The sequence below is a fragment of the Rattus norvegicus genome, chromosome 16, assembly GCF_021556685.1.
Source record: "Rattus norvegicus strain SHRSP/BbbUtx chromosome 16, alternate assembly SHRSP_T2T, whole genome shotgun sequence".
Taxonomy (NCBI): domain Eukaryota; kingdom Metazoa; phylum Chordata; class Mammalia; order Rodentia; family Muridae; genus Rattus; species Rattus norvegicus.
Window position 1 is genome coordinate 74,112,224 of NC_141549.1, and position 24,153 is coordinate 74,136,376.

Below are 24,153 nucleotides of genomic sequence, written 5' to 3' on the forward strand. Positions count from 1 at the left end.
GTGTCACAGGCTATCTCCCATCCCCAGGAGTTTGGAATTCCCCCTACTTAGAATTGATGCTATACGGAAACTGGGGTAGTAAAGAACCTTACTTGGAGGTCCATCTTCAATAAACTTCAAGCCTACCAATTAATGTCTAAGTAGCTACATAATTTGTTTACTGTAATCAATATCTGTTCAGTTTTCCCACTGTGACAGTTTGTGACTTAAAACTGCTACGATGTGTGTGAGCCTCTCTTAACTTTGAACCAGTATCCTACTGTTTGCAGTTAATAATGTCCTCAATAAAGCACTTGCCTGAAGGATGACCTGTCTTACTGTCTCTAGTGAGTCCTGTCCTCTCTTTATCCTTGTTAAGTGTATTTATGTATGTGATTTTAAAAGACTCACATACATCATCATCTTTTCATTTGTATTATACATGTACGTGTATGTGAGAGTAAGATATCTGTAGAGTCCATAAGGAGTCAAAGGATCCCATGGAGCTGGAGTTAGAAGGGCGTATGAGCTGCCTTATAAGCACTAGGAATCACACTCAGGCAAATACATAATTTTAACCACGGAGGTATATATCCATCCTTAGACCAGAGTTCTTAAAAGCAAAAATTTTTTTTTGGTTCTTTTTTTTTGGAGCTGGAGATCGAACCCAGGGCCTTGCGCTTCCTAGGCAAGGGCTCTACCACTGAGCTAAATCCCCAACCCCTTAAAAGCAAAATTTAAACATGATTTTTTATTTAGAGTTATGTTAGCGTTGAGGTGGAATAGACAGGTAGAAAAAAAATTACAGGGACATGAGGAAGAGCACCTCATGCTGAAGTCTTGACCACTGTGAATCAGGGGGCTGAAGAAATTGGTCCACAGTTACAGAGCCGGGGTTTGATTCCCAGCACCTACATGGCAGTTCGCAGTCATCTGTAACTCAAGTTCCATGACATGCATGCTGTACTCGGACATGCAGGCAGGCAAAATACCCATGGATATAATAAAAAAAAAAAAAAAAACCCAACACAGCATTTGTGGTAAAAGTTGACGACAAAAAGAAAACATTTTATATAGGAAAAAGTCCCAATAAGAGTGTTAAAATGGGGCTGGAGAGATGGCACAGAGGTTAAGAGCACTGATTGCTCTTCCAGAGGTCCTGAGTCAATTTCCAACAACCAAATGTTGGCTCACAACCATCTGTAATGGGATCTGATGCCCTCTTCTGACATGCAGATATATATGCACAACACTGTGTGTATAATATATAAATAGATCTTTTTTTAAAACGTGTTAAAATGGCCACGGGCATGCAGAAAACCTAACTATACATGGCTCTTCTCCTTTCCCAGCTGTAAACTTGTCATTTTCTAGGACTTCCAGAAACTCCACTAACTATATAAAGACATGTCTTATCTCCCTTATCTCCTGATTTTAGTATGTTGTAGTCCCTTCAGAGTCACCTGGGAGCCACTCCCTAGTCTATCAAAAAGGAAAAAAATGTCCTTCTTAGCAACTCTCTGAGATATTCCTTGACAGCTACCAAAACAGTAAATACGTTGTCTTACAACAATTCTGTGATGAAACACCAAGACCAGGGCAACTTATAAAAATGAAAAGAAGCATTTAATTGAAGACTCGCTTACAGTTGCAGTTCATGAACACTGTGGCAAGAAGTTTGGTGGCAGGCAGGAATGGTGCTGGACAGTAGCTTAAAGCTCGAATCTATCTTCTTCAAGTTGCAGGCAAAGAGAGAATGCTCAAGACTGGGTGTCTTAGTCAACACCCTATTGCTGTGAAGAGACACCATGACCAGGACAACTCTACACACGGTACACACGGCGCGCGCGCGCGCACACACACACACACATATTTAATATACACGAATAACACTAGCTGTCTTCAGACACACCAGAAGAAAGCATCATATCCCATTACAGATGGTTGTGAGCCACCATGTGGGTGCTGGGAATTGAACTCAGAACCTCTGGAAGAGCAGTCAGTGCTCTTAACCTCTGAGCCATCTCTCCAGCCCAGGACAACTCTTTAAAAGGAATGCATTTAATTAGGGCTGGCTTACAGTTTAGAGGTTTAGTCCATTTTCATGGCAGCATACAGGCAAACATGGTGCTGGAGAATAGCTGAGAGTTCTACATCTCAGGAAGGCAGCAGGGAGAGAGAGACACTTCGTTTGGCTTGAGCACTTAAAACCGCAAAGCCCACCCCCAAGTGACATACTTCTTCCAACAAGGCCATACCTCCTAATCCATCACAAACAGCTCCACTAACTGGGGATGAAGCATTCAAACACGAGCCTATGGAGACCATTCTCCTTCAAACTCTAACGATCTATGAAAGACAGCTATTAACAACCATGCTGATTAAGCCAATTAAAAGTTTTAAGTCCTTTTTTATCTATGTCAGACCAAGGGCAGGCTTATGCCTCTGAAAAGTCTCTTGGTGCCCATGCTAGGGGATACAGAATTCTTAAAGACGAAAACCACAAAGACCATAATTTATATCAACATTAGATGAGAGAATAACTTTCAAACATGTATTCCTGGCAGAGCATAGTAATTATTTTAGGCATAACATGACAATTATCCTTGACATAGCTTTTCCAGTTATTTCAGTTTACTAGTCCTTTTGATTGATACATCGAGGCCATAGAAATCCCAAACATATTGTCAAGGCAGATGTGACCGTTGCAGGGAGGAGGGTAGTGATCTGAGAACTGTCTAAGCGAGTGAAGTGCAGTCAGAAGAGGATAGCCTCACCCTAGTCATTTCAAAGTCACTGCTGCTAAGATACCTCTCCCTTGGAATCTCCTGGAAACTGTTAGATAAGGATGTGAGAGGAAGACTTCCTCTGTTATAAACATGCACCAAATACATTTCAGATAAGCGGAACTTTTATTTGCACTGGAAAACACAAATCCATTCAATCCTAGTTACCCTAGGTCTTAAGGGATGATCCAGGGAACAAAGGGAATTTCTTACAAGTTCCCCCAAGGGTGGGTGCTCCCTTACAGCACATAACTCAAACACATATACACATACAAGTAAAGTAATGAGTAAATAGTAATTTTAATGTTTAAAATTATATAGTGTAGGTTTTCCACTTTTTGTTTATCTTGGCAGGGTGGGTGTAGATTAGTAATCTAAGTCCTGGGTTTGATCACTAGCACAGGTGCGCCGAGAAACTCAGGACAGAAAAGTTGGTTTGACTGGTAACACCTGTGGGCTGTTAGGATGCGGGGAAACTTCTGCTACGGTCACATACCAACCTCTGTAGGAATCACAAACCTTCCTTTTCTACCTTATAAAACCCCCCAAGGCCCCAAAACCATCCTTGGTTTTTTGCTAATTAAAGGACAATGTGTTTCTAATGACATCAGTCCCTTTTTATTTTGTTCCCACCTTGGCTCAATCAGTCCTGATTTAAGAATCCTCCCTAGAATATACTCTGACCAGTCACATTCGGTTTTTGCACTGCTGTGAGTGACCCCTGTGCCTGTTTGATATAGTAAATATTTGTTAATTGACTATATCTATCCCCTATAATATTTAGAAAGGAGCATCCCTTATGCGTATTGCTCGCACAGAATCCAAACTTAATTCCAAAGACATCCCCTCCCCGGGTTAATAAAATGCTGATTTGTATAAACTCGTAGCATTGAAAAACATGTAAAGTGTGAAAGAATGCAAAAGGCCCTTTCAAGGTTAAAGTGGAAACCTGAGGGGTAAGAGAGGTGGCTAGGTGTGCACCGTTTGCAAGTCTTCACATCCCTAAGATAGTTCAAAAGAAGGGGGCAGCTGGGGATTGGCGATGGTAGCTCGGTGTCAGAGCACATGCCTAGCATGTGCAAGTCTTCGGGTTCCATCCCGAGCGTTGAAAAAAGAAACAAAAGCAAAGAAATAGAAAAGTTACCCAAAGAATACCACTGATTATCAGGAAGCACCTAAAGGCCTCTGAAGACCTGCGGTCGAGAAGGGCCCCTGGAACTACAGCAGCGAGTACAGTAAGTATCCTGGCCTGGCCAGGCCTCCGGGCCGGGCCCTCTACCCCACGCCTCTATGGTAGGACCCGAGGAACCGGAAGTGGGCCACGCCGGGGGCGGGGCGGGCCGCGGAGGGGGCGGGGCCTCCACCACCACCTCAGCTGCGGACGGAGGCGAGATGGCGGCCACTGAGGGGGTCGGGGAATCTGCGCCAGGCGGTGAGCCGGGACAGCCAGAGCAGCCGCCGCCCCCGCCTCCTCCGCCGCCAGCACAGCAGCCGCAGGAAGAAGAGATGGCGGCCGAGGCCGGGGAAGCAGCGGCGTCCCCTATGGACGACGGGTTTCTGAGCCTGGACTCGCCCACCTATGTCTTGTACAGGTAACGCCCTCCTGCGGGCCGCGGCTCTTGAGGTCGGGGATGAGCTGTGCTGCCGAGGCTGAGATGCGAGCGACGCCGCAGCCGGGCGGACGGGGGCGCCCTCCGAGTCCGCGCAGCCCCGGGTGCCGGGCTGGCTGTGGCGGCGCTCTTCCGAAGCTAGGGTGCGGTGACACTTCCGTGGTCCCGCAGTGCTGCCCTGCTGATAGCCGTACATCATTTGAAAGGCGCCCTTTTGACAGTTTGCTGCGGAATAATTTAATTTAAACGGCTAGATTTGCTCTTTACAAACGCTGTCAGGGCTTTGCATGCCTTCTGCTGACTGGAGCGAACTTTCCTTCATCTTTGCCGCTGTGCTCATCCCTCCTGTTCTTTCCTTTCAGTGTTCCCTAGTTCCGTGTCAGAAAGTGTTTTCTGTAGCTCTACCTAAACCCTTTAGATGACTCGTTTACCATGTTTTCATGAATGAGTGAAAGGCATGCAGAGCTTTCTGTAGCTGGATGACTTCAGATTTATTGTGGGGTCCCATAGCTCTCAGAACTTTTCTCTGATTTGTGAATTATGTTCTTGGGATGACTGTCTGATTTCCGAAAGATTAAATGACAGTGTTTTCCATGACTCTCTCCAGACTATAGGTTTTATATATATTAGCAGGTAGGTCATTCTTTTTCCTATATTCTTACATAAGGGATTCAATTTCAAGGTTAGCTGTATACCACAAATGTCTGCTCTCAGTAACTGATTGGTCTAGAGAAGAAAAGAGTGTAAGTAAAAGAAGTCTCCATAAGCGCCTGTTATTTCAATGTACTGTTGTTTTGAGACTGTCCCCTGGATTTTTAGAGTGCTTACAATATGCTATGCAGGTTTTAAGCACCCAGAGTACCCATTACCTCATTCTTTCTCAAAGTGGCCTTTCAAAGTTGACTAATAAAATTGTCTTCATCTTATAAATGAAGAAACTGACATCCAGGCAGATTAATGACTTTCTTAATGTCACACGGGAAGTTGTAAAGCTAATATTCCGGCTTAGGCAGTTGTCAGATTCCAGAACCTTCTCTCACTCATGCTAGGCAGGCCTCATCTCACGTCCCAGGCCCTCTGCCTGTGAGTGACCCTCACAGGCCACTTCTCAAGTAACAATAACTTGTAATGCTTCGTCTGATGGGGGGGTGGGGAATTGAGGTATCACACCTAGGATTAAGGTTAGTTCCTACTAAAATTCATATTTTAAAAAAATACTAACTCCAGAATCTTACTAAATGAATGAGTGAAGCTAATTTTTAAGTTAAAACGTGGATACTTTCTAGAAGACCACATTTTGCCACACCATAAATTTAAAATTCTTGATTTACTAATTTTTTTTTATTTATTTATTTTTTTGGTTCTTTTTTTTTTTTTTTTTTCTTTTTCGGAGCTGGGGACCCAACCCAGGGCCTTGTGCTTTCTAGGTAAGTGCTCTACCACTGAGCTAAATCCCCAGCCCCTATTTTTTTTTAAAAATAAGTGTTTTATGCCAGTTGTTGGTGGTGCACACCTTTAGTCCCAGCACTTGGGAAGCAGAGGCAGAAGCAGAGGCAGGTGGATCTCTTGAGTTCAAAGCCAGCCTGGTCCACAGAGCACATTCCAAGGCTCCACTGAGAAAACCTTGTTTTCGAAAAACCAAAAAATAAAGTATTTTACTTTATGCGTGTGCCTGCGTGTATTTTCTGCAGTGTGCTCTGCTCTCTCTTGGAGTTCAGAAAAGGGGATCACATTCCCAGGACCTGGAATTATGACTTCAAATCTCCATGTGGGTGCTTTGAACTGCACTCTGTAAGAGCAACCCATGCTTTTACCTGCTGAGCCATGTCTCCAGCCCCTTACTCATTTCCTTAATCCAGAGATGATTTCTGCTTTATCTTAAAAATTTTAATATATGAAGCAAAGTGGCAGAGGTTTGCATGGAAGAATCCAATGATTACGTTATGATCTCCATTTGATCAAATGATTGTTGCCAATTAAAACCAAACAGAAATAAGAAACAAGAAAGCACCAGAATTGTTTTCCTTCTAACATGTTTGAATATAATCATGGGGAAATGTCTATTTTCAGGGACAGGGCAGAGTGGGCTGACATAGACCCAGTGCCCCAGAATGATGGCCCCAGTCCAGTGGTCCAGATCATCTACAGTGAAAAGTGTAAGTTTATGTTTATTAGGAAGGCTCTGTACGTTGAACTTTTCACAAAGTTGAAATTTACAATCGTCTAACAAGAAAAGTGGGAGGTTTTTGTTTAATAAAAACCTGAATTACTTTGGTGAGTTAAAATGTCTTCTTTGTCATTTGTCTTCATATTTTCTTCAGGGGATGGAGATATTCAAAGCAATGAATGTTACATTATAATACATAATAGCTATTATATGGTTGTGCTTTAATTTGCATTTAAAGTATAACAGATGAATTACTGTTTTATTTAGAATAAGCTTTAGTTGTTCACACACCAGCATTTTAAAATATATTTTAGCTATGTAGTGTTAGCCTCAGTTGAAATGTATGAACTGAGGTTTTCTTTAACAAGTAGCCTATTCTTACCATGAATGTGAACTCTTCTGTAAATAGGAGGTCATACAAATGTTGATTGTTCTTCTAGGAAGGGTAAATAGATGAAGTGCTATTTTTGGAATTTTATGTGTTTGTATGTTTGCATGTGTAAATTTTCTACTCTCAGTTAATTCTTTGTTTTCTAAGATCATTTCTTTTTGCAAAAAAACAATTATTCGTTTACTGATTATGAAGTAATGGTAACAAATATTTGAAAAGGAAGAACAGTGGTACAGGGGTTGCCATATATCAAGTATGAAAATGTAGTACTAAACAGTTACTACTGTTCTACTAGTACAGAAATAAGGATCATAAGCACTGAAAGTAGGCCTCAGTATATGTGAGGTAGAGCGTGTGACTAAAAAGTGTGTTTCATGCACTCTTCAAAGGCTTTGTTCTGTTGACTATGGGCTTAGATAAAAGCATACTTATATCTTATTGATATAATTTATATTTTAATGAACATAAAAATGAATTAAAGGTGAATTAATGTTCTGAAACAAAAATAAATAAGCCATATGCAAATGTAAGAGAATAATCTTTGGGTAGGGATGTAACTCTGGCAGAGCACTTTCCTGGTATATGCAGTGCCCCTGGATTTGATCCCCAGCAAAACAACAAGCAGATTGTCCCTGGTCAAGAGACATCTTCATCCATTTCTCGGGGAAAAGAAAAGATAAGCAAAGAAAATAATTTAGTTCTATTGTGATGAAGGCATGATTAGATTATATATAAAGTACTCTATTAAGGAAAATTTCAGAGTATATAACTACATGAAAATGTTTTCTGAAGTATTTCCACATAATATTTCTCAAAGAAATAGAAATATTTACACAGAAATATTTACATCAGTAGTAACCACACATCAACCAAACCCAGGTCTTCAGTAGGAGCAACAAATGCTCTTAACTGCTGAACCATGTCTTCAGCCCTCTGAGAGCAGCTTCTACCTATTCTGGACTCATTTTGGCAGATGGCATGAGGTAGGTGCCAAAGACATGGCTGAGTAGCTAAGAGCAGAGGACCTGAGTTCGTTCCTCCGTGCCCACATGAGGCCGCTCATAACTCCCTATAACACCAGCTCCAGGGAACACTCTCTTCTGGCCTCCATAGATACCTCTACACACAGTCACACATGAGTGAAAATAAAAGTGAGTCTCTTAAAAAGAGAGGCGTTGGAGGCTGAGAGCATAGACTTGGAGTCTGACCACTTGGCATGTTGATCTACTGGATCTTTATCCATGAACATATTAGTTAACCTCTGTGGTCAACACCCATAGGAAAATGCAAATGGGGACAGGAACAGCAGTTCTTGTAGGGAAAACTTACAATCCCTATAACCATTGAGATTTAGATCTTGTTTACAACATGGATTTTACATAAGGCATTTGGGAGATTCAGTTTGGCATTAACCCATAATACTTGTGGTAAGCATGATTAGACTTATGTAGCTCATGTGTTGTGTCTGTGACATTGAGCATTGTCTGAGTGGCTTTCAGTGTCATGTGCATCTGCTGACGTGGTACAGAGTTGTAACCCTAGCACTTGGGAATCACGATGGACAGTTCCAAGCTAGCCTGAGTTATAGAGCAAGTTTGAGTCCAGCCTCGTATACATGAGACACTATCGCCACAAATTAACACAGTAATAAAACAGCCCAGCCACCCAGCTGTTTAACTGTCCTTTCTGGTATATACATGATACACATGCAAAGACCACATACATGTGCAGTGGAGTTCTAGTGTTAAACAGGAAGTGACCCTCACACACTGTGTGTTGTGTCTCCAGTTAGAGACGTCTATGATTACTTCCGAGCTGTTCTGCAGCGCGATGAAAGAAGCGAACGAGCCTTTAAGCTCACTCGAGATGCTATTGAGTTAAACGCAGCCAACTATACGGTGTGGTAAGTTACTGTTTGCATTAATATAACATAAACATTAATATTTACTGCTAGCAGGTCTTGTGTTTTGAGTCCAAGTGACTCCTTTCTTAACTGTACTCTAATTTTCATCAAAATAATAATTCACATACTTGCCCTCGAGTCTACTGAATGAAAACAACAGTCTGTGCACCAGTCCTTTGTGCTACAGAACCCATTCCCGCTTTCTTGAATGGACTTCTGTGTACCAGATAACACTGTGTTACTGTTCATTTTGCGTTGTCGACATAATTCTTTCTATGAGAGATACAGAGTCAGCTGTACTTCTCTATACCACAACGGGTTACGCTCCTTGCTCTCCATGCCTCATAGGAGAAGTACATGTCCTTTCATAGAGGGCCTTCGGTTTCCATTTTTCTACCGTATGTTTATTTGTGGCTATGTGTTCAGTGCACATACACATCACAGCCCGCCTTGGGAGTCGGTTTCCACCACGTGGGTCTCAGGAATTGAACTCAGTCTTCAGGCTGGTTACTGTCCTGCCCCTTTACCCTCTAAGCCACTTCACCAGCCCTGTGTCTGTTTTTTAAAGCAGATCTAACATAGCCCAGGTTGACCTTAAACTTAGTAGGTAGTTGAGGAAGATTTGTGATGCTTCCATATCCACCTCTTGGGATCTGAAGTTACAGGCTTGTGCCCCGTGCCTAACAGCATCTGTGCTAGCAGCATTCGTTCTGTCTATGTAGGCAGCTAAGATCGCTGGTTTTGTTTGGTTTACTTTCCTGTGTAACAGTAAGTAATTCGCTCCCAGACTCTGTGACATGTAAATGTGTCATACTCTGGTATCTCTTCAGACTGTATAAATCCTTTGCCATTTACTATTTTGTTTATTTGTTTTTAAATAAAAAACAAAGGCAAAAAACCCTAAACAAACAAAACCTCCAGGTCTCACTATGCATACCATGCTGCCCGCAAACTCAGAGATCTGCCTGCTCCTGCTTCCTGCCCCTGCTTCCCCTGCTCCTGCTTCCCCTGCCCCTGCTTCCCCTGCTCCTGCTTCCCCTGTTCCTCCTTCCCCGTTCCTCCTTCCCCTGTCCCTGCCCCTGCGCGCGCGCGCGCACACACACACACACACACACACACACACCCTGCCCCCCATGTTGAGACTAAAAGCATAAACAATCACACCCAACTCTTTTCTTGATTTACTTTCTCATTTTTGCAAAGCACATCCTTGAGCCAAAGAAAGCTTAGAGAACATTGTGGAGAAAAGTGTTTAGGATGTGGCTGGAGAGATGGGTCAGTGGTGAGAACACTTGTTGCTTTTGTTTATTTGTTGTTTGGTTTGGTTTGGGTTTTCAAGATGGGGTTTCTCTGTCTAGCCTTATCCATCCTGGAACTCTCTATAGACCAGACTGGCCTCATAGCCCTGCAGCCTCTACCAGGATTACAGGCTTGCTTGTTGCTCTTAAATAGGACCCAGATTTAGTTCCCAGCACCCATGGTAACTCACAAGCATCTATAACTCCGTGTCCTCTCTGGCCTGCGCAGCCAGTGTGCGCATGCGGTACATAGGTGTATATGCAGGCAAAACATCTAAATAAGTTTTTTTTTAAAAAAGGTTATTTTTAAGTTTAGATGTATTTAAAAGTGTTTTGTCTTAAAGCCTTTGACTTTACTAACAGACTTCTACATTGGAAGCCAAAATCCTTCAAAATTTTGCAGTTTCCTATTTTTTTTTTTTTAACCTCAGCTGTGAAAAAAATTCCCATTCTTCTTTTAAACTCTTCTTTTAAAAATGTATTTGAGGTCGGGCTGGAGGTTGGCTCAGTGGTTAAGAGCACTGACTGCTCTTCTAGAGGTCCTGAGTTCAAATCCCAGCGACCACATGGTAGCTCACAACCATCTGTAATGGGATCTGATGCCCTCTTCTGGTGTGTCTGAAGACAGCGACAGTGTACTCATATACATGAAGTAAATAAATCTTTAAAAAATGTATTTGAGGGGCTGGGGATTTAGCTCAGTGGTAGAACGCTTACCTAGGAAGCGCAAGGCCCTGGGTTCGGTCCCCAGCTCCAAAAAAAAGAACAAAAAAAAAAAAAAGAAGTATAAAAGCAGGCTTATTTGGGAATGACTCCCAGGTGAGACAGAGAGAACTCAGAGAGGGCAGAAAGACAGAAAGAGGCAGAAACGGTGAGGGGAAGAGAGAGCAAGTAACCAAAATGTCTCTGTTACATAGGGAAGAGTCTCTGGGAGAAGGGCAGCCCAACCCCTGAACTGGAAAGTTTATGGCAGGGAGTGGGGTGTGCCAGCCATACCCTGTATTAGGTAGGGACTGAGAGATGCTGGGAGAGCCTGGCGGCCAGGTCTGTTTTGATATATTAAATAGGCCCCTCAGCTGCTTGTCCTGGACTTGAAACCTAACCTCCTTAACGACTGAGCCATCTCCCTGAGCCTTGTCTTGACCTCTTTTAAGTTGTAGTTTCTGTGATCTTCTGTCCTGTCTACCTCTGGATTGACTCTTAGCTGCATATGAAACCTCCTGGGCTATCTTATCTTGGTTGCTTTTGTTGTTGTCATCTTTGTTTCTTTTGTTCAGTTTGTCTTATTTTGTTTCTGGAGACATAATCTCACTGTGTAGCCTTGGCTGTCCTGGAGCTCTATGTAGGGTAGTCAAGACTCAAGAGTTTTTACCTGCTTTCTGAGGGTGGGGTTAAAGGGATGTGCCAGCATGCCCTGTAGAAGCCTTATTCTATTTGAGAGAAACATTTTGATGGTGATTCTGAATACAATATTTTTATAATGTTTATAATATTATTAGTAGTATATGTATGTAAACTGTAGCCTATAGAAAGGGAAGGGTTTTATTTTTTATTATAGAATCCAGACTATTACCTGAAAATAACATTTTAGTTATTCATCTTCCCATTCCTTAAAGCTCAAACTTAATTCTTCTGTTTTGGATTTGTTGTGGGCCTCTCTGCTTACACATGAACTGCTCCATTACTCCAGTTCTAGATGTATGAATGTGGGCAGTAACAGGCTCTGAGATTGGCCACGTAAAGTAAGTAGCAGATGTTGTCTGTGCACTGTATTCCTTTCTTGCAGCTTACTTGACAGTCTTGCTAGGCGACTCCTCTGAACTGACGAGACGCTGTGTTTGCTGTTTTGCCATAGGCATTTTCGGAGAGTTCTCTTGAGGTCGCTTCAGAAGGATCTGCAAGAAGAAATGAACTACATCACTGCAATAATTGAGGAACAGCCCAAAAACTATCAAGTTTGGTAAGAGGAAAGCAAGAAGGAAGTATGTCACTCTGCTATAGCATTTGGCACTAGGAGCTGAGAGTTCTTTATCCATTGAGTGCTTTGCAGTCAGACTGTTAGCTGCTCATAGGATTGTAAGGTTTGATTTGTGGAGCAGCAGTACTAGATTGGGAAAAGTCTGAAAATGGTTTCCTAGTCAGTATGAAATAACTTTCTTATATTCGATACTTTACAGTCATCTGAATGTTTGATAGTTTTGTAGGTGCAGGGAGACAGTAACAGTGTCAAGCCGAGAGTGCATAAAAGCCAGCTGTTTTTATAGCTCATTGTGAACATGGCGTCGGGGTTCTCCATTTTGTTGCAGACGGTGTGAATTATAATGTAGAGATTTTGTGGAGGGAGAACAAGGGACAGAAGCAGAAAAGGAGAAATGAGGGGGAAAGAATGGACTAGAGTTCGGATAGTGCTCTTCCCAGAGACAGCAGCCTGAGTAGCAGACCGTGGCACTCGTCCTGTGTGTGCTGGGGGTGAGTATGGGGTAGGCGCAGGAAACAGAAACCCTGTGAGCAGAAGAATGTGAGGAGGCCGTGCACTCAGGGACATGCATATAGCTCCATCTGACTACAGCACATTTCAGGAGTCCACTGATAGAGATGTGGGCTGCCCATAGGGCAGTGGTTCTCAACCTGTGGCCATGACCTTTTTACAGGGATCACCTAAAATAATCAGAAATATCAGGCATTTGCCTTACAATAGGATGGGCAGTGCAAACCTAGGACCTAACTAGTTGATTTCTATTAAATTCTCACTGATCAGGAGAATATTGTATTATTGTTATGAGAAGTCAGTTTGGTAAAACTTACCTAGAAACCTGAGAAAAGGGAATGTTAGTAGTAGTCAGTGACTTGGAGAGTTTTAACAGTAAACTCAGAAATCCTTCTTTCTAGGATTTTCTCCATATCGTGTGAAATGAGTCTTTGAATGTCCCCTGTGGTGCTGTTTACCTAAGCACTAGAGTCTCCCGATCAGGGTGGCCCTGCTCAGGAGCACCTTTCACACGTGCAGCCCGCACACTGGACGAGTCACACTGTTAACACTGGGGATGTGTCTGTTTCCTGGTCATATGGGGATGGAGCCCAGAGTCTCACATGTGCTAGGCAAATGCTCCATCAGTGAGCGAACTACCCAGCCTCTGGTGCATTTTTAATTTCCAGTGTGTGTAAGGAGAATTGTGAAAATGGAACACAGTAAAAAAGTATTCTAACACAGAAATTGTCTTGTGACGGAGTTGTAACTTGTCCTAGTTACACATTTTCTAGGGCAGAAGTAAATAAGTTCTGCTTACCAACTGGTAGCATGAAGAGGTGCTTGTATGGTGGCATTCTAAGCATAGTGTTGATAACTGACTATAAGTAGAGACAGAGTCTGTTCATCCACACACAGTGCTTCAGAACTGCTGCACAAAGGCCTGGGCTGTGAGATTACTGCAGCTGCAGGTCTGGTTTGAGAGACCTGTGCCCTAGATACCTGGTTGTGCACAATCTGTCACTGTGCCTCAACTCAGTGCTGGAACTCTGTCACTGTTAGCCTTTCTGGTAGCTTTGGGAATTGGGAATGAGCTGGTGTTTTCTGAATTCCCTTTCAGCTCACTGAGTGCGGCTGGTGTTAGCTCAGAGTTAACCTACACTTCCCCTCTCTCCTCTGCTCAGGCACCATAGGAGAGTATTAGTGGAGTGGCTGAAAGATCCTTCTCAAGAGCTCGAGTTCATCGCCGATATCCTTAATCAGGATGCAAAGAATTACCATGCCTGGCAGCATCGACAGTGGGTCATTCAGGTATTGCCTTTCTTGAAGTCTGTGTGAACGAACAGATGGGCATGTGTGACTAAAAACCCATAAAGTAAAGGTGCTCGAAGCCTGACATCCACCATGAGGTCACCTTTTGTAATCTCTCTGGATATATTGGTGAATAGTTTCCTATTAAAGAAAATTAATAGTAAATTTTAAAGAACTTTTAGATTAAATTTACATCATTATCTCCTCTTTGTAGCCCTGGCTGGCCTGGAACTCACTCTATAGAACAGGCTCAGAGGTCTGCCTGCCTCTGCTTCCTGAGTCCTGGGATTGGAAGCATGGGTCCCCACACCATCACAGTTAAAAATATATCATTTAAAAATTTAAGCGTTTTTATATTTAACTAAAGGAGTTACAGTTTCTGAGGTTGTTCAATAGTTGTATTTTTTTTTATTTTAAAAAGTCATTTTGGGTAAACAGATTTCATGTTGACCAAGTTTGCCTTCTATGTAGCTCAATGTGATCTTGACTTTCTGACCTTCTGGCCTTTGCTTCCCACGGGCTGTGGTTCCAGGTTGACGTCATTGCTCTCAGTTTCTGTGGTGTGTGGGTTATCCCCAGTGCTCTGTGCATATTAGTCAGTCTGCCTGCTGGGCTGTACCCCAGACCCTGCTGTCTTCATTTTCATTGGAAGCTGTAATCAGCTGGGCATGATAGCTTTATACTTCTTCTTTTTTTTTTTTTTTTTTTTTTTTTCCGGAGCTGGGGACCGAACCCAGGGCCTTGCGCTTCCTAGGCAAGCGCTCTACCACTGAGCCAAATCCCCAACCCCTGTACTTCTAATCCTAACACTCAAGGAGGCAGAGGCGGCAGATCTGAGTTTGAAGTTTGAAGCAAGGCTGGTCTACATAGCAAATTCCAGCGGGACAGGGTGATAGATAGAGTGCAGCTGTGTCAACAACAAAAGCAAACAGGAAATTGTAATGACGTCAAACTGTGTGTCACCCATGTCTGTCTGCTAACAGAGCAACCTAAATACAGTGTTACAATGTCTTTGGAAAGCTACTCACACAGTAGGTTTTTTACTGAGTTGTCAGAGGTTCTAAATGACAAAGCATTCCGAGAGACCCGTCAGTTATATTGTAGCTTTAAGTTCCTATAACTGAAGTACAGAAGTTTCTCCTGTTCTTACATTCGATGTGCATGGTTTCATGTTTTCAACCCACTCTTTGGGACGTAAGATTATTTTCAACTATAATAATAGACAAGTGATTTCTGAAACTGAAGAAAATCTGTACATTTTATATGCTCCATAAAATCAGAGAAATAATATATCCCCTAGGATATTATAGCACATGCCTGTAATCCCAGCACATGGGAGTAGGATTGGGAAGATAAGATTCAGGGCCAGGGGGTTGGGTAGCTCAGTGGTAGAGCGCTTGCCTAGCAAGCGCAAGGCCCTGAGTTTGGTCCCCAGCTCCGAAAAAAAGAAAAAAAAAAAAAAGATTCAGGGCCACACTGGGTTACACAGACCCCGTCTCAAACAAGAGATAGGAAGAAGAACTAAAGGAACAGAATGAGTGTGTTGTCAGTTTGAAAGTGATGCATACATATCCTTACGGTTATATGACAGGGGCTGGAGCGAGGGCTGGGGAGTTAAGAGCCCTTGCTGCTCTTGCAGAAGACCTGAGTTCGATTCACAGCTCCAATACAGCAGCTCAAATGTAACTGCAGTCTCAGGGGATCTTATGCCCTCTTCTGGTCTACACACACAGGGCAGGGCACACAGACATGCATGCAACCAAAACATTCATATACATGAGAATAAAAACGAAGGAAAAAATACTTAAAAACTTATGTAAGTCAGTGTTTCTCAGACAGTGGTGTTCGGGGTGGTTGGCAGTACTCGGGAGTGCTTGCTGTGTGGCCGCAGGAACAGTGCTAGCCCTCACTGCTCATCAGCACAGAGCTTTTCACCAAAATACTATGACTTTTAAAATCAGGGACCAGCTTAGAAATCCTTAATCTTGCTAGTGTCAAATAAGAAATAAAAATACATTCGCTTTTTCAAAATGCCTTAATCATAAGGTAAAACTTGACATTTAAATATAAATGTCTATCTTTCTGTTTGTTTAAAGGAATTCACTTTTTAAAATTTACTTGTTTTAAATTCTTTTTTTTTTTTTTTTCAGAGCTGGGATTTAAATGTGTAGCCCAGGCTGGCCTCGAACTCGTGATCCTCCTGCCTCTGCCTCCTTCAGCAAATCCTACCGGTGTGCGCCACCACAACTGGCAAAATTTACTTGTTTTGTTTTTGAGACAAGGTTTCAATCTGTAGCCCAAAGTCTTCCTAAATTCTTGATCCTCCTGCCTCAGCCTCCTGGATGCTGGGATACCTGATATGTGCTATACCCTGTCTGTGTGTACATCTGCAGTGCTGCTCTGTACTTAATGTTACATATTAACTCCAAATTACGTCATCTGTGTGCGCGTAATGTTACTCAGTCTTTCACCAGTGAATTTGGTTGATGACCTTTGTTATTTCCCTTCTAAGTTTCCTTTTACTTCCGTTTGTTTAGTTTATATCTTTGTGGGATCTATACTCAATCTCTTCTCCCCCCCCCTCCTCTTTCTTTCGGACAATGTCTTATGTAACCCAGTTTGGCTTTGAATATGTGTAGCAGGGAATGGCCTTGAATTTCTAATCCTTCTACATCTGCCCCTGGATGCTGGGATCGCCGACTGCTCGCCACCATGATAACCCCTTCCCTTCAGTGCCACTTTCTTAGCTTTGCTGACATTTTGCTTGTTTCTTTGTTTTTGTTATTTTATAAATGACAGAGCATTTCTAACTGGATTTTTGTTTTTAGGAGTTTCGACTTTGGGATAATGAGCTGCAGTATGTGGACCAGCTTCTCAAAGAGGATGTGAGAAATAACTCTGTGTGGAACCAAAGACACTTCGTCATTTCTAATACCACTGGCTACAGTGATCGCGCTGTGTTGGAGAGAGAAGTCCAGTTAGTATCCTGTGTTGCTCATTCCCTCATTAAAAATTTGCATACCTGTCAGATGCTGGCACTGACACTGGGCACTCAGATGCTGCAAAATCAATACTTTCCTGGGCCCTACAGACCTTTCCCAGGCCTTACAAACTCAAATGGGCAGATTTGGGGAAAACACATCCAGGATGAGTTTGCATGGAATATGTGTGTTGCAGGCTCTTCAGTTTCTTAACCTGTTGTTGATTCTAGAGATTGTGAAGAAATTGATTTCATAGTGCCAGAAAGTTTCATTTTGGATCTGTTCTCACTAAATTCTGTTGCATTTTAGATAGAAGTTCCCAAAGGCCAAGTTATTCTTGTGAGCATCTTGGCTGGGCAAGTGCCTGACTGGAGGTGCTGAGTAACACACTAGTGTTAAACAGATGACCCTAGGCATTGCCAGATGCATCTGCAGTGACAAAATCACACACGCGTGTGCGCACACTAACAGGTGTGTGTAAAACTGTAAGAGCTCTGAGCCAACTCTCCTCAACCCCTTTGTAATACAGGGTCTTGCTCTGTAGCCCAGGCTGGGCTAGAACTTGAGAGCTTTGTACTTGAGTGCTAGGATTCTGGGAATCCACACACCCAAGGGGCTGTTCATGACCCAACATAAACAGTGAACGTCCGTGGAGGAAGTTCCGACTGCTGTAGAGGGCACCATTGCTTTTTTCTTGTGGAGTTTTTTTACCAATCAGAATCCTTTAGAGTTTCATACTATGTATGGGTTGACCCAAGTTGTAGTGAGTGGGTTTTAAATATTTAATATTTCTTACTCACTGTGTTTTCACTGGGTTAGTTTTTAAAAGAGCTAAAATACTGACTACAAAGCGTTTGGAAAGTTGACGTTGGTCTCCCTTGAGGAGATTGGTGGCCTCTGCTATTAAAGACAAATAAACAAGATGCTCAGTTTGTCAGAATTTAGGTGTATTTCCTAAAGATGGCAGAATAATATTTAAAAAGTAATAGATGTAATTATCAGGAATTCATGGTATGTTAATTGGAATTTTAATGCTTAATATAGGAAAGTATGTAGATCTGATTGTAGTTTCTTTATACTTTTCCCCTTTTTCCTATAAAAGTAATGTAGTATGTTTATTGGAAAAAATTAACTGTCAGGTTTAAAGACAAGACTTCCCTTTTCTTGAGCTGGAGCAGTAGTTTAGAGGGTAAAGCACTTGCCCAGCATGTGAAGAGCCGTGAATCTGGTCCCCAGGACACTGTGAAGCCAAGTGTGGTAGGGTGCACACATGTGTCCTTGGCACTTAGCTGATCCAGGCAGGAACATCAGACGGTCAAGGTCATCCTTTGCTATGTAACAAGTCCTAGGCCAGCCTGGGCTACTTGAGATCCTTACTCTAAAGAGAGAGAGAAGGGAGGCTGGAGAGATGGCTCAGTGGTTAAGAGCACTGACTGCTCTTCCAGAGGTTCTGAGTTCAAATCCCAGCAGCCACATGGTGGCTCACAACCATCTGTAATGGGATCCGATGCCCTCTTCTGGTGTGTCTGAGGACAGCTACAGTGTACTCATATGAATAAAATAAATAAATCTTCAAAAAGAGAAAAGAAAGAAAAAGTGGTCAAAAGCTGTCTAATTCTCACTGTAGAATAAGCTGCACCTCTGTCTAGCCTCCCAAGCTTTGTGAGGACACTGCAGACATTTATGTACAGCGTTTTCTGCCTGTGCAGAGGGCTGTTTGTTTATGAGACGGCCTCATGTGTCACACACTGCCTTAGAGCACAGTACACGCACTGGTTCACTTTCTCAACTCCAGTATTCCTGCCTCCACCTCAGGGCTGGAACGACAGGCCCAGGCTACACAGCGGGGCTTGTTTACTCCTGTTTTATTTACTGTGTCTTCGCTCTAGTTCTGTGCTAGTACAGTCTGCTGCTGTAGGTTAAGTCTATTTTACCTAAATTACTTGGGACCATTTTTGCTTGACATTTTGGAATACTGGCATCGCGTTATAATTGATTATTAATCTTATATAAGATATTATAAGATATACTCATGACCAGTTTTATTTTTATCCTTTGTAACTTCCATAACATTTTTCTTTCTTTTTTTTTTTTTCTTTTTCCTTTTTTTTTTTTTGAAACAAGGTCTCATTGAGCAGCGGTGGCTGACATGGAACATACTTTGTAGTCAAGGCTGGCATTGAACTCACAGAGACCCCCTGCCTCTGCCTCTCCAGTGCCGCCATTAGAAGTCTGTACCATCACCCAGTTCCATGGCATTTCTTTAAATTTATTTATTTTTTTTATTATTTTTTTTTAAGATTTTATTTTATTGTATATGAGTACACTGTAGCTGCCTTCAGACACACCAGAAGAGGGCATCAGATCTCATTACAGATGGTTATGAGCCACCATGTGGTTGCTGGGATTTGAACTCAGGATCTCAGGAAGAGCAGTTGGTGCTCTTAACCACTGAGCCATCTCTCCAGCCCCCTCCATGGCATTTCTTATAGCTCATAAAGTGACGTCGATCACTGAGACTTTCTTAGGCATACGTTGACCTTTGACTCACTACCCCCAGTTGCAGTGTGAATACAAGACAGGTCTTTTAGCTAACCTTCTCTTCAGAAGGAAAAATACTCAATATTCTTTTTTTCTTTCAAAAACTATGTAGTTGTTTTGAGGATCCAATCCAAAGTAAAGTCTTTTAAGACTGATTTTGTGTGTACATGTACCTGCACATGCTACATGTGTACAGAGACTAACGGCTTCAGGGGAAGCTGGGAAAAGAGGGATAGCTTTCGGTCCCCAGCTCCGAAAAAAAGAACCAAAAAAAAAAAAAAAAAGAGGGATAGCAGATAACTGTGAGCTGCTGGACTTGGGTGCTCCGGAAGAGTAGGAAGTCCTCTTACCCTCCAGGCCATCTCCAGCCCTCTGTCTGTCTTCAAAGGAAAATCCCAGATGTTTATTCTGCGTGTGAGTGTTTTGTCTGCGAGTTCGCCTCCATATCACCTACTTGCAGTGCTTGAAGTGGATGGAAGCGGTCGTTGGATGCCCTGGGACTGGAATTACAGACGGTTGTGATCTGCCGTGTGCATGCAGGGAGTTTGGGAGAGCCAGTGCTCTCAGCTGCTGAGCCATGGCAACAGCGCCATGTCTTAGCAGGAAGCAGGGCGTTGAGACAAGTTGACAACTGCACAGTTAAGGACGCTCTTCCTGGGGTTGGCACTCCAGTGGTAGCAGGAGCCACTGGCAGGCAGAAGTGAGTGCTGACAGAGGGAAAGGGGAAAGCTTACGTCAGGTTCCCTCCCAGTGCTGCTAAAACTGTGTCGACTTGACCTGTTCATTTAAACTTCTGTCTGTATTTTCTTACAGATATACTCTGGAAATGATCAAATTAGTGCCACACAATGAGAGTGCGTGGAACTACTTGAAAGGGTAAGGCACTGACTGCGCTTACTCATTTGTCACCAGAGAGCCAGGAGCCCACTGCTAGTGACAGCACGGAGTGAGCTCCATAAGCAGGCTCTAAGGGGCGTGAGGGAGTTCTCCGGGTCAGCACAGCTGATAGTCAGAGCAGAGTGTGGTTGTGGTGACCCTAGGCATCGTGCCCTCTGTCTTTCCCTTCCCACCCCCAAGAACACAGCACAGAGGGAACGGCAGTGTGTGTCACTAGGATTTACAACTCGTGCAGGGATTTGCTTTCTAAGTGCTGAAGTCTTTGTTTCAAAGAACGGAACACACCATTCATGAGGGCTCAGTATAGCTGGGCAGCATAAACTTGACAAAAAGTCACTCAGATGGGTGGCCAACCCTCCCCCTTCAACGTGTCTTCCAGTGACAAGTCTTACTCCTAAAAAGGTTTCCGAGGTTTGACCCTTGACCCAGCCTAGCTCCTCAGCCCACAGACCATACCTGAGGCCCAGTCTTACTTGGAGATGTGGCATGACCTATAATCCCCTAAGTAGCTGAGGTGTGGAAAATTACCTCAAAAACAAGGAGAGATGTCTCTCTTGATCTTTTTACCTCTCAGAGGAGTTCTTTTCTTTCTGCTTCAATAGCATATGTCATGGAACTGAGTTATCATTGGTTGTTTTACAACTTTCTTGGGTGGATCTGGTTTATAGCAGGTCGCTCTCAGACCGTGACACTGACGGTGACTTGAGCTTCTTATTTTCTCCCTCCACTTTCCAGATGCTGAGATCACAGATGTGCACCACCGTACCTGGGTTGTGCACGGCTGGGCAGTGAACCCATGGCCTTGTGCACGCTGGGCAGGCACTTTGCCAACTGAGCCACATCCCCAGTCCAACTTCATTGTATTTTAAGTTAATTTTTTTTTTTCCAGAGCTGAGGACCGAACTCAGGGCCTTGTGCTTACTAGGCAAGCGCTCTACCACTGAGCTAAATCCCCAACCCCTTAAGTTAATTTTTATTCAACTTTAAGTCTCCGTCAATAAGGCCCACACTGTTTAAAATAAGTTTTCTTCTTTTCCCATCTCACTTGTTCATAACAAGTCTTCCCTTTTGTGCCTGAGGTTTACTTTCTCCTGATCTCTGTGTGTGTGTGTGCTCTCTCAGAATGGAGTTTTGTTTTGTTCTGTTTCGTTGTAGGATTTTGCAGGACCGTGGTCTTTCCAGATACCCTAATCTATTAAACCAGTTGCTTGATTTACAACCAAGTCACAGCTCCCCCTACCTAATTGCCTTTCTTGTGGATATCTATGAAGACATGCTGGAAAACCAGTGTGACAACAAGGAGGACATTCTTAATAAAGCACTAGAGGTGAGTTCGAGTGCAGCAGGGTCCTCACTGCCTCACCCGCTGCCACCGCTGCTGCCACATCTCCCGGCGGCTCTCGGCGTTCTTTCTGATTTGGGGTACCACTGTCAGTGTGTAACTGCTGTATGGTGTCTCCTTTGTGCAGGAACCACCTTACATTGATATAAGCCCTTGAGAGGGAATTAATACATTTTTATTTTTCATTTTCAGTTATGTGAGATTCTAGCTAAAGAAAAGGACACTATAAGAAAGGAATATTGGAGATATATTGGACGGTCCCTCCAGAGTAAACACAGCAGAGAAAGTGACATACCGGCGAGTGTATAGCAGCAAGAGCGGCTGGAAGAAGTGGACAATGCTTTCTAAGGCCTCTTATTCGGGAGTGTAGAGCGGTTAGAGCGGTCATCTCATGCCTGTGAGCTAACGTTGTCCAGGTGCTGTTTCTAACAAGAACTAAGGATGACTCCTGTGTGCTGACGCTGTTCAGACTAGCTAAGAGTCGATTTCCTAAAGCAAGGTCATTGGAGGGGAGGGTGAAGAAAACTTTCCCGTAAAGGAACTACTGCTTTTGTAGTCTTCCCAACATTTAATCCAATCCTGTAGAATCAGCATCTCCTGAAAGACATGGTGCACGGCTGTGTGCTGGGCGTGGCTAAGGGCAGCTGTGTCATGGGTTTGCAGTCATGGGAACCTCGGAGCGCTGCCCGGGACTGCATTGATGATTAGGGCTGCTGGCCTCACCCACAGGATCTTGCTATCACTGTAACCAACTAATGCCAAAAGAAAGGTTTTATAATAAAATCACATTATCTACAAACAGCTCCATAGTGCTTGGTGTTTAACAGTATATAAGGGACAAGCAAGGAGCCCAGTGCCTGGGAGGCCAAGACAGGAGTGGTGCTGCAAGGCTGAGGCCAGTCTGGACTACACAGACAGGTTCAGGCCACTTCAGAATACAGAGGGCGGCCTTCTTTGAAAAAAAATGTCAAAAAATGAGAAAGAAAATATTACTATACAATATGTGATTAAGGGAGGTTAATGTAAATTTGTTTAAAATGGAAATTGGTCCTTTTTTTACTGTGAGCAACAAAATCTACTTGATAATTTACCTGGATTTATTCAGCACAGCTCACAGTCACTGCCTCATCTAGACGTTCACCCCGCATCCACACCATGCAATAGCAACAGGTTTCTGCTGCCTGAACCAGGGCTGGGAAACCACTGTGTGAGGAGTTAGAAAGCACAGTCTGCTGCCGTCTCCAGGTCAGCCACCTTCTACAGGAGCACACCTACTGTGTGCTAACTGACCAAAGGACCTGAGTGGCTCACACTAGTGTGCTAGCTGCAGCAGCAGTCCATAGGAGTTTCCAGTGTTAGAACACCAAACCACAGCTAAGGAAATTACTGTGAGGGGTTGAATAATCCTCCACCACATAAACTTGGGAAATACCTTTTAGTAGAGAAAATACATTTAAGTCATTTTTAACATTTGTTTTGTTTTTACATCTGATGTTAGTATTTGTCACTTGTTATCTCCCAAGTGTCTAGTTCTATATTTGAAATAGCATAACATATCATAATCTCTCTGTTTTTAGTAGAAACAACAAAACACAGCCTCGTGGTCAACTATGGTGATGCCTGCCTCTAATGCCAGCATTTAGGAGGCAGAAGCAGGTGTATCTTTGTGAGTTCAAGACCAGCCTGCTCTACATTTCAGGGTCCAGGTCAGCCAGGCCACATAGGAAGGCTTTGTCTCACAAAAACAAGCCAGTCAAAGAACATTTATCCTCAGAATTACTGTCAGTGACTTAACATTGTCGTGAGGGCTGCCGACTCAGCAGAGCTGTGAGGGACTAAGGGAGCATAGGGGCCCAGCACAGCAGCACAGCCGTGATCCTGCATGCAGAGATTCACCACAGGTTCAGGGGCGGTCAGCAACCAAAACAAGCAGGCATGGAGATGCACACCTGTAAGTCCTATTATGTTCCAGAGGCTGCAGGAGGGCCAGAGCTAGCCTCAGATGTGCTTCTGTTAGCCTGTCTCACAGTCTGCTCCATGCCCTCCACTCTGCCATCACTGCTTGTCTCTCAGGTCCTCCTTCCGCCCTTTGAAATACTTTGTGCTTTAGCGTTTGTTTCAAGAGTGTGTATGTCACTCGGCCTTGTTGGGCACGAGCAGACCCCTCATCATTAGCATGGCCCTCGAAGTGTCTTGTGCTGATCGGAGTCAGGTGTGACGTTCAGCTCAGTCAGCCTCCCAGTCAAGTGCCACCACAGCCTGCATACCCAGAACATTGGGTTCTCTTGGAGAACCCGTGTCGGTTCTCCGGGCAGAGACCGGATTCTAGTTTGACCGTCAAGAAACTGCCCAGCAGTCAGTGCAGACACGCACAGCGCTGAGAAGCAGGGGTTCAGTGCTCAGGCCTACGCTAGGAGCTAAGGGACACAAAAGCACCGGGCTGAGGGAGAGCCAGAGGCCACGGCCCGGAGGGGCAAATG

The 24,153-nt window shown here is 43.5% G+C and overlaps 2 protein-coding genes across 1 annotated transcript; both read left to right on the forward strand.

Annotated features, from left to right (window-relative positions):
* Window positions 1-24,153, forward strand: part of Erich1 (glutamate-rich 1) — a gene marked incomplete at its 5' end in the record, with an annotated part of 52,793,804 nt that overhangs the window by 43,241,664 nt on the left and 9,527,987 nt on the right.
* Fnta (farnesyltransferase, CAAX box, subunit alpha) lies at window positions 4,101-22,473 on the forward strand. Its single transcript, NM_012847.2, has 9 exons — window positions 4,101-4,357; window positions 6,446-6,531; window positions 8,722-8,836; window positions 11,990-12,094; window positions 13,786-13,912; window positions 16,741-16,889; window positions 20,248-20,310; window positions 21,487-21,658; window positions 21,866-22,473. The coding sequence occupies exons 1-9, from the start codon at window positions 4,158-4,160 to the stop codon at window positions 21,980-21,982; spliced, it is 1,134 nt and encodes a 377-aa protein (NP_036979.2). The 5' UTR covers window positions 4,101-4,157; the 3' UTR covers window positions 21,983-22,473.

Bases quoted from the DNA above. Each gene is read 5' to 3' on its own strand.
- Fnta (NM_012847.2), top strand. From the start codon at position 4,158: ATGGCGGCCACTGAGGGGGTCGGGGAATCTGCGCCAGGCGGTGAGCCG. The intron at 12,095-13,785 runs GTAAGAGGAAAG...TCCTCTGCTCAG, and splicing joins CCCAAAAACTATCAAGTTTG to GCACCATAGGAGAGTATTAG. The intron at 20,311-21,486 runs GTAAGGCACTGA...GTTTCGTTGTAG, and splicing joins GCGTGGAACTACTTGAAAGG to GATTTTGCAGGACCGTGGTC.